Raw genomic sequence first — 10,590 nt, 5'->3', positions numbered from 1 at the left:
TCTTAAGTGTCTAAACTAGCTTGATATCTGTGCTTACAACCAGGGATACAGTGACTATTTTGTTAAATGTAGAATAAAGACAGGAGCACTTTTGGCATCACAACACAGCATGGGGGCCAACCAGAGGAAGATGACAGCTGTGTGCTGGAGTCACACTGCAGCTCGCTCCTGCTCCTGAGTTCAGGTGTGTTTATTGTAGTATCTGCTGCTGTTTAATCAAATTAAGACAGTAGAAGCAGCTAGAAAGTCTTTGCTTCCTTTATTTTAAAGAGATCATCTTGGTAAACTATTAAGCAATAAGGTTTTTAAAGTAATCCAACAGAGAAATAACTATACATTTCAATGCACGCAGGTTCTCTGAAGAAGCTTCTCCCTGTCCTTACATCATATTACTGGTACAGTATGTGAACTGTTATCATGAACTCAACACTCTGTAGTATATACACATATACAAAATACACATATAAGAATTATGTGTCTTTATCTGTGAGCTTTAAAAAGGGGAAAAGGCACCTCTACCAAACAAGTTGATGTGATGAATGCACAGAATTCTTGCTACTATTTCACCTTGAAGAGTCCAAGTCAATCATTATGTTCCCAATTTCATTCCAAGGCAAAGCAGCCTGAAGCAAGCACAGTTAGAAAGCAAAATCAGAATTGTCCCACCATTTCTTCCATTTTAAGCCATTGCAGCCTCATATACACAATTTGACACCCAAATCTAAAATAAAAAATACACAACGAGCTTCCATTGTCCACGAAGTGGAACCCACACATCTAGCCTCTCCCAGAGCACAGCTTGTGTCCTGGAGGTTTGATAATTATCAGGGCCTCCAGGACAGCAGCACAGACAAGTGTTGGACTCTAAAGTCCCTACAAATTTTGCACACACATCAACAAATACTTGGGTTTCTATCCTTTTCTGCAATTATAACCTGCTTTGAATGAATAATGTTCTGCTGTAATCTCACTATAACCACATATGCTTAAGTGCCTGTGAAGTCATTGAACAGCCACACTACATGAATATTCAAACCTAATGAATTCAATTTCAAAAGACAGACACCATCAAATTACACTCAGACTTGAGATGGAAGGTGGCTAAGCCACCCAGACACAAAAAGTCCTGATGTCATTCCTATGAAAACTTTGCCCTCATTTTGCAGTACTGGGTCAGTGTCTTGACTTGCATGATCTGAACATGCATTTCTTAATGCTAAAGAAAGCCAGGCAGTGAGCAGGTTGAACTTTAAAGTATAATAGGGGTTAACAATTCACCCTGAAATCCATTCATCTTGAAATTCAGCTATCAAACAGCTGATCATGTTTTCTTCACTTTAAAGACAGATGCCAGAGAAAAGTGCTAAATGCTCTACTGTGGTCACATAGCACATCAATGGAGCAACAGAAACCAGAGCCTGCAATCCAGCAAGGGTACCAGGCACCAGGAAGCAGAGAGCTGTTTGGTTCCGATGTATCTGAGAAAATAACTTTTTCCTCAAAGTTCCAGTGATACAGCAGAAAGATATTACAAGTAGCCACTGGAGATAAGCTTCAAACTAAGTGGGCAGAACTCCTGGAAATGAAAGTACCTTTCTCCCACTGGAGGCCTGTTGCCTATCATCATGATGGTTCTGAGACTATAAAACATGAAATAATGTGAAATCCAGTGTGTAACATATACTCAGCAAGTAGTAGCTCTATAACTGCACTTCAGTTTTCCATAAGCTTAGTATTTTTGACAGTTTTTCTTACTCCTACATAGAAAGATGGCTCAGGGCAAAAGGACACAGGATCTGATTGTAGATACTCCCTTCCTACTTGGCCACTTCCAGTAACTGCATGCAGGTTCCTAACAGTTCTGAAAACCAAGTACCTGGCTCAGACCAGTTCCAATACTGCTACCTATATGACCTACACAGCTCACCTTTCCCACACCTCAGTTCTACATTCCCCCCTGCCTCTGTAAAGTAAAGATATGTGAAGAGTTCATGCAGCAAAAGGCCCACTTAGAAGGCCGGCCCCTAGGAACCTGGGTTCTGCAAGCGTTCCTGGCACCATCGACCAGTAAGAGTGGCTCATAGCACTTAAAACTGGGTGCATAGCATGAACCACATCAATCCCTGCCTTCCTGTGGTGCCTGGAACTGGTATGCACCAGGCACAGGTGTCCAGTCTCCAGTGAGCTTCCCTGGGGGACCTGTCCCATATGTTGTCCCATCATGTTTCATGTGACTCTACTAGGAGGGATCCCTGGAAACTCAAGGCAGGTTCTCTCTGGACTCCCATGTGCCTTCTCCCTCTGCTGGTTCTGTATCTCTCACTTTAACAAATTCTATCCATGAGGATGACCACATGCTGAGTCCTAGGAGACCCCCCCAACCAGGTCACAGAACTTGAGGTGTTGTAGGAAACCCCCACCCAGAGGATAATAATAGTACTTAGCTCATAGGATCAGAGTGAGGATTATATGAGTGACATACACAGTGGCTCAACTCATATTAGTGTGAAATGAGTTATAAGTACTTGTGTTAACTTTTAAGTTGTGGTAAAAACTGAGATAATATATGTAAAAACATTTCAGAAAAAGAAAAGAGTAAAGAACAACACAAATTAAAAAAATTACACCAGTACTTTTAAATGGCAAGAATTTTTGATTATGCATCATTGCTCAATAATATCTGCTTACTGAAAACAGATACAAGCTAAATTCCAAACACACACTGGGGTTCCAACTGGACACAAGAAACATGTTTTCTTTCCTTTGTGGATGAGAGCTCTTCCAAACAAGATAAACCCTTGATGACATTACTACTACCATCTGTGAAGCAGTGCTAGACATGACCTGAGGCTTCTGAATGGACTCTAGGGAAGGAGAAAAGTAATTCTAGAACTAGACAGAACATACTTAAGATGAAAACCAACAGAAAATTACTTATGGTGGGGATCAATATTGTATTTGGTCTTTAAAAAACTATTTTTACCCCAGAACTAATATATGAGATTATACTATTCTGCTAAATATTAGCAGCTCAAAAATGCTTCAGAAAAACTGAATCCTTCACAGCTGCAGGGCACACAGAAGAAACCTTATCTGCCAAGGCTTTGCTACACTGTTCAGAGGGTGGCAAGAGCAGAGTCCCTGTACAGGGTGACTGCACACGGCTACACACAGGTGACAGGGAAGCAGAAAACTCTGGAGAAAATGCAGAACATCATGACCAACTGTCTGGCCATGAATTTCATTAATTCTCTCTTACTTTTCTAGTATGACCTTCTCCACTCTCTTAAACTTTTTCAATTCGACAACTAGTTCCCAATACTTGAGATATAGCCACATGAGCTTCCCATTTTGGCGTTTGTTGGTATTCCAGACATCACCACAATGCTTATCATGTTTAAATATGTCAGTTAAGCCAGATGCCACCTCTAGATCAGCAGCCACAGGGTCGACAGATGCACGCACAAGTAGGTTCTTCTCCAGCTCCAGTCGTGTGCTTCGGGGGAGAACTGGACTACAGTAGATATTCTGCCGTTCCATGAGAGCCTCTCCCACCTCCTTCAGCACAAGCCGGGCTCGCCTCTGCCAGTCCTCTTCTTCTTTCAGACAGTTCAGATACGTACTCCTCAGAGGTTGCTGGCTTTTTTCTTGCATTACCTGAGCCCATTCCTGTTCCAGAAGCTTCTTTTCTTCCACCAACTTACGTCCCTGAGAGATAAGGGCTTCTCGATAACTAGTTGTTCTGTTTTGCTCCTTTTCAAGTTCCAAAGACAGCTGAGCAACAGCACGCCGATGTTCTGAGATAACAGCATGGTACTTGGCTTCAAGATCCTGTTGGAAAGCAGCAGTTTTCTGATGATATGCTTCTCTCTCTTTTTCTATTTCTTTTTGGGACTCCCTAGACCAAATCCAACCTGACATGAGTAAATGAGAGGAGAGAAACACACATAAAGAAGAGTCGCAGCTCAGATCCTATAAGCTTTCAAAGAAACCATAAGAGTAAGGATAGCATTTCAGTAAAAGCCTAAGACAACAGTACCAAGAAGTTAACATTTTGTAGGAAACTGGAAAATAGGCATAGTTCTTATTCTAAAATCAGACCAGGGTTGGGTGCTCAAGGCTGCACATATAACATGCTCATTCCACCATCTAACTTCCATGGTAGGAAAATTTACCACTGCTTCCTTTGCCTTCAAATCTACCATTGTTTACTTGCTCTGGCCTCAATGCCCCATGGACTATTGGCTTCAAGTATTGTTGGAAGTGGTGCTTGGCTTTAGCCTGTCATTATTAGCAAACAACTTGTCTGCGATATTTGCTTATCTTCTACAAAAATAAGGTGAACAATTTCAACCTTGGGCTGAACATGGTAGTACATGCCTATAATTCCAGCACTCATGATGCTGAGGCAGGAGGATGGTGACTACAAGGCCAGCCTGGATACCCAAAATGCCCAGGTTTCAAAGGAAAATCATTGGACACACCAAGGGGCAGGAAGATCTGAAGGTGAATGAAAAAAGATAACATATGTCAGTGCCAGGATGAAAGATATTAGTATAATCTGACAAGACCTTAAAGCAGTTATCATAATAAAAAGTCTAAGCAAAGAAAACAGAAGATAAAAAGAAGGACTGGCGGAATTGCTCAAGTGGTAGAGTGCCTGCCTAGCAAGTGTGAGGCTCTGAGTTCAAACCTCAATACCACCACACACGCAAAAAAAAGTTAGAAGATAAAAAGAACTAAGTGAAAATTTTAGAAATGAAAAATACAGTAACAGAAATTGAAAAAAAAAAAAAGAAGAGAATAGGTGTGCCAAGAAACTGAAATACTTAATATAACCCTTATAAACAGGGACAAAAATATATATAATCCAACATATTAGTAGGGTACAGAAGGCAAATTGCACAATCATAGCAATTGATAACAAGATTCAAAACCAAGTCATAAAAATAGGAATAGAGGAAAACATTCTTGACTTGATAATGAGCCTACAGAAACCTAACACCATGCTGAGTGGTAGAAGTTTGGGTCTTCCCTGTAAATTCAAAGACTACTTGACAGAGCCCTAGATATCACACCAGCACAAGACAGCAAGTTTTTACCTTTTACCAGTAAAAGGTAAACAAATGATAAGTAGGGAATAAAACCAAAGTCTTACATCTTATACAGAATGAACTCAAAATGGGTAATATAAAATATAAACCTGAAACTTCAAGAAGAAACAGGAGAGAATCTGCAGAATTAGGGCTAGGCCAAGAGTTCTTAGACTTGGCACAACAAGCCTGGTCTATGAATGGAAAAACAGTAAATTGTGCTTCATGAAATTAAAACTTTTGCTCTTTGAATGGCATTGTTAAGAGAATGAAAAGTCCCAGGAACTGGTGGCTCATGCCTGTAATCCTAGCTACTTGGGAGACAGAGATCAGGAGGATCATGGTTCAAGGCCAGTCAGGGCAAATAGTTCACAAGACCCTATCTTAAATATACCCAAAACAAAAAGGGCTGAGTGGCTCAAGAGGTAAAGCACCTTCCTAGCAAACATAAGGCCCTGAGTTCAAACCCCAGTATGGGGGGGGGGAGAGAGAGAGAGAGAGAGAGAGCGAGAAAGAGAAAGAGGAGAGAATGAGAATAAAAATACAAGCTAGACTGGGAGAAGATATTTGCAAACCACTTATCCGACTAAGAGGATATAACCCAATGGCATGTGAAAAGATGCTCACATCATTAGCTATCAGGGAAAAACAAAATGAAACCACAGTTCATACCTGTAAGAATGGCTAAAATAAAAACCCTCAGAACACCACCAAATGCTGGCAAGGATGCTGGGAAACTGGATCATTCATATATTTCTTATGAGACCATAAAATGAATGGTATAACCACTTGAGAGAACATTTTGGCATTTTCTTTAAAAACTAAATAGGGTGTGGCCCAAGTGGTACAGCACCTCCCCTGAGTTCAACCACCAGTATCACCAAAACAAAACAAAAGCAATTGCACATCTAGCCATTTACTCCAGAGAAATGAAAACTTAAGTTTACATAAAAACCTGCACAAGAATGTTGGTTACAGCTTAATTCCTAACAGTCCAAAGCTGGAGAGAGAAGCCTGCCAGGGTGAAATGCTGCACACTCTCCCAGGCTAGCTAATCAGAGCAAGAACGCTGCTATACGGATTTCTCTTTCAAGTGGGCATGTCTACTAGTCCCTACATGTGTTAAAAGTTATGAAGTTTGGGGCTAGGGATGTAGCTCAGAGGTAGAGTGCTTGCCTAGTATGTGCAAGGTTCCTGGGTTTGATCTCCAGCATGATAGGAAAAAAGTTAGGAAATTTAAACGATCAGTACTCCATCAATCGTCAATCATGTTGACCAAACATAGCATTCATCTGTCCTTACTGCCAGCCCATGCTCTCCACAATACAACACAACTTCTCAGATGTATAGTAACATACTTTTGGAGAACTCTTATAAGAAGGCAAAACTAAAAAATTACCTCTGAACATATTACCTAAGCAATATAATCAAGATGAAAAAATAAAGCATTCCTCAACCCTCCTCAGGGACAGAAAGTATCAACATGAACTACTTAAGAAGTTCATGTGAAATGTCTTAAAGTTCATTTGAAAGTTATTACAAATAACTATAAAAGCTCAAATGAATCTGGAAAAAAAAAACAAATGGAAAATGAAAGGGCCTCTCCCAGTTTCAAAGCCAAATAATCATTATATCAGTTAAATGCAGTTTTAACAGCCACTGTGTTGAGTCACAGCTGTCTTTTCACGTTGAGCAGTACTGTGCAAGAGCACAGACAGCAAGTCTTGCCTGATTTATTTTTGGGATGGAACCCAGGCCCTTTACATACTAGGCAAGCACTCTACCACTGAGCTACAGTCCCCACCTCTGCAGCAAGGCTTTAGGTGGCACTTTCGAGGCTGGATCTGTAATGCAGCAGGCACTGCTCGGATTCCTGAACTGTGAATACCCCTCTACTTCCTCCATGGCAAACCATTGACCCGGGAAATCCAGGCACCTAACCAGTCATTGCATAAAAAGGATCACTACACAGGGATGGTAGTTTTTGCTTTCCTTCCACTCAATTATTCAGTTTCTCAAATTCTTAAGTGCCAACCAGAACCACAGGATGTCAGGAGATACAAACTCTACATCTGTGAACTGGCAGTTAAGGGTTGTGATGCTGTAGGCCTGTGTATGACTGTTGAGGGTCCCCGTGGTGCCAAGTCAGCTCAAATGAGAGTTCTTCTGGCCCAGCTGAACGGTGCTTTCATGTGGGAAGTATCCCAAAGACTGACTTCCCATATACACATCTAAGTGAGTTTTCTTCTGGTCTGTTTTTTCCTATCAATCCTGAAGAAGGCAACTAATATAAGGGAGTCCAGAGCAGTGAAGTCATAAAGGGGAGCTACAGGTTATTAAAACCTATCTTATACAAAATATTTTTAAATATTTTCCACAATGTATTGAGGAAAGTGTGACCAGCCATCTCCCAGAAACAAGTAAACTGAGGGTTAGAAAAGTTTAAGTACCTTGCCCAAAAGTCATTTCATGGGGTAAAACTGGGTTGTAACTGTCAGGTCCCAAAGTCAGTCTTTAGGCACCCACCCCATTATTCCCCTGAGCAGTACGCCATACTTTTAGCCTGGAAAACAGAAACATCAAGAAAACCATGACTTACGAAATGCTGCCAATCCCAACATTGGCACCAACAGGGCATAATTCCACCTGTTTCCGTCACCCCCATCGGCCCTGGAATTAGGCTGAATGTTCCAATTTGGGGGATCATTTAAGTTATTCATGGAGATATACCTTAAAGGAAAGAAAAAAATACTAACTATATGAAAGAAACAAGATTCAGTTGTTGTAATTACACCATCAACATAGATCACTTCTTTTATTCAAGAAAATTTTTTCAGTTCTGCCTATGCACACCCTATGGGATTTCAAGAAGGAAAAACACAACCTACTGGGGGAAAGAAATGTGTCTCAAATAAGTGAAGCATAGGTAGAATGTGTGAGTTCCTAGTGTAAGTATATTTAGATGTATGATGACTGTGATGGTTAATTGTATGTGTCAACCTGAGCCATGGTATGTTCAGAGACTTGGCTGAACACTATTCTAGCTATGTCTGAGAGGTGTTTCTAGATGAGGTTAGTATTTGAATCATTACACCAGTTCCTTATAACAAATCAAATGCTCTCTCGTGCTATACACACATACATAGTCAGGTACCCTCAAACATTATGGGCGATGATGATATAGGTTTCATAATATTGTATTTCCTAATAATATCATTGCTGGCTCAACTTGTGTTATGGTGTTCACACATGTTCAAAATCCCTTATCAAAACTTCTCAGAACATGTCTCTGTTAAGTGATGCTAGGTTTATGTTTATGTCTCTTATTGGTTCTGTCTCTGGAGGACCCTAGCATAGCTGTATATGAAGACATAGAATCAAGTCATTAAGTGAGTTCACTTATGAGCTGGGTTTTGAAAAATGAGCAGTATACTAAGAGGCAGAGACCAAAGGAAAGGGTCTTCTGAGCAGAAAGAGGAGTGAGGAAGACAGGAAGGCATGAGAACACTATGGACAAGAGCAGAGGCTGCATGTAAGGAGAAAGCAGGGACAGTCATGCCTCCTGACATGGTGGTTGTAGAGGTCCCTGCTTTATGCTCAGGGTATACCCTCCAAACTAGGCTTGGGGCTAATGTTAGCATGACTCTACTAGTTTACCATGGAAGGGTGTTTTCACAAAGTAAAGCCATGAGAATGTTCAACATGCTTATAAGTAGCCTCCACAAATACACTGATCATAAAATTGTTAATCATAATGCTTGCAAAAAAAAAAAAACAACCAAGGGCTGGGGAGGGGAGCATGGCTCAAGTGGTAGAGTGGCTACCTAGCAAGCATAGGGCCCTGAGTTCAAACCCCAGTATCTCTCTCTCAAAAAAAAGAGAGAGGCAAGGAATTCCTCTACAGCCATACTGCCATACCATCCTAAATGTGCCTGATCTCAGAAGCTAAACAGAGTTAATACTGGGATAAGAGAAAACAGGAATTTGATCCAAGTTTTGGAAATTTTTAATAGGTTCACAACAAATACTTGTTTAAAACCTAAAGATGTAAAATTATGATAGACAATAAAGATATGCCTAAAACATAGGGCTCAGAACTTAGTATTAGTCCTATGGTTCATAGAAACCATAGAACTAAAAAATTAGATACATACTAATTTTAAAAGTACTAAAACTGCTCAACTTTCAAAAATCATATAGTAAGTACAGCCATCCCTTGCTATCCATGGGGCATTTGGGTCCTGGACCCCCAGCAAGAAACAAAAGCCTCGTGAATGCTCAAATCTCTATGTAAAATGGTGTACTATTTGCATACAACCTATGCACTTACTTTAAATTATGTCTAGATCACTCAATATCTAACAGAACATGAATGCTTTTAAATAGCTGCTATGTTGTCTTAAGGGAATAATGACAAGAAACAAAAATCTGTATATGCTCAATACAGGTAACAATTTTTTCCAAATATTTTTGATCTGCAGTTGGTTGAATCCACCCATGGCAGAACTCCCGGAGGGCCAGCTGTATCATGTTTGTTCCTTCCACACCAATGAAGTTCACTTCTGGGGCATAAAGCCTAAGGAAACAATCCTAAAGATAAAGCTTTGTGTACAAATATGTTCCTACGTCCTTATTTGTTAATAGGAAGAAATGAAAACCTCAACATTAATAAAATGTGAATGGTTCGTTATAAACTTAATTCATAAATTTGTGCACAGGAGGAAGACTTTAATAACCTAAACTTAGGTACAAATGCAGGAAACGTAATTCTTTATGATTAGTGGTACAAGAGATTTCAGCCTGTCTTACAAAAATGCATACACTAGATAAAATACTATCCGAACCAGAGGTAAAATCTGAGCAAGTTGGCAGAAAGGCACGCAAACCACGGCCTAGGCAGTTTCCAAACTGACCCCAGGCCGGCTCTGAGCTCAGCGTCCCAGCAGCCGAAGCCGCAGGAAAGGCTTTGGATCCCGCCTCACGTCCAGTGTCCCCTCCTCGCCGCTGGCCTGTCGCCTTTGCTGGCCCTCTCCTCAGGCCGTGCCACTGCACTCGGACCTCATTCCCTCCGTAGGGATCCTAAGGCCCTTTCTGTCCTGGCAAACTCGGGCAATCCCCCAGGAACCTTTTAAAGATATCGGTGCTCGCCCCTCCCCTGAGAAGGGCCCAGTCCACCCGGCCCCCGAGCGCCTTGACCTACCTCGGCAGGACTCTGGCGTCCCCAGCTCAGGCTGACGCGGGTCCGCCCAGCTGCAACACTGCATCACCCGCTCCACAACGCGTGCGAAGTGGTGCGCAGACGTGGCAAAGCCCACTGGATCGGACAAGGGTTTGGTGCGCAGACGCGACATCCCTTCCCCCGCCCGCCCCCCTCCCTCCCTCCCTCCCTCCCTCCCTCCCTCCCTCCCTCCCTCCCTCCCTCCCTGCCTACCGTCGGACCCTGCGTGGTGCGCAGGCGCGGCATCCCACCCTCTACCCGGGCACGGCGTGGTGCGCA

At 41.8% G+C, this 10,590-nt stretch overlaps 1 protein-coding gene across 1 annotated transcript; it reads right to left on the bottom strand.

Annotated features, from left to right (window-relative positions):
• Window positions 1-242: 242 nt before the first annotated feature.
• On the bottom strand, window positions 243-10,452 carry Ccdc127 (coiled-coil domain containing 127). The gene is made up of 3 exons (XM_020174784.2): window positions 10,294-10,452; window positions 7,693-7,823; window positions 243-3,914 (listed from the first exon to the last, which is right to left on the bottom strand). Exons 2-3 carry the CDS (start codon window positions 7,811-7,813, stop codon window positions 3,256-3,258), a joined length of 780 nt encoding a protein of 259 aa, XP_020030373.2. The 5' UTR covers window positions 7,814-7,823; window positions 10,294-10,452; the 3' UTR covers window positions 243-3,255.
• Between the last annotated feature and the right edge of the window lie 138 nt (window positions 10,453-10,590).

Source organism: Castor canadensis, chromosome 6 (assembly GCF_047511655.1).
Source record: "Castor canadensis chromosome 6, mCasCan1.hap1v2, whole genome shotgun sequence".
In the NCBI taxonomy this organism is placed as follows: domain Eukaryota; kingdom Metazoa; phylum Chordata; class Mammalia; order Rodentia; family Castoridae; genus Castor; species Castor canadensis.
The sequence above is the reverse complement of the archived record's forward strand: the minus strand, read 5'-3'. Positions and strand labels throughout refer to the sequence as shown.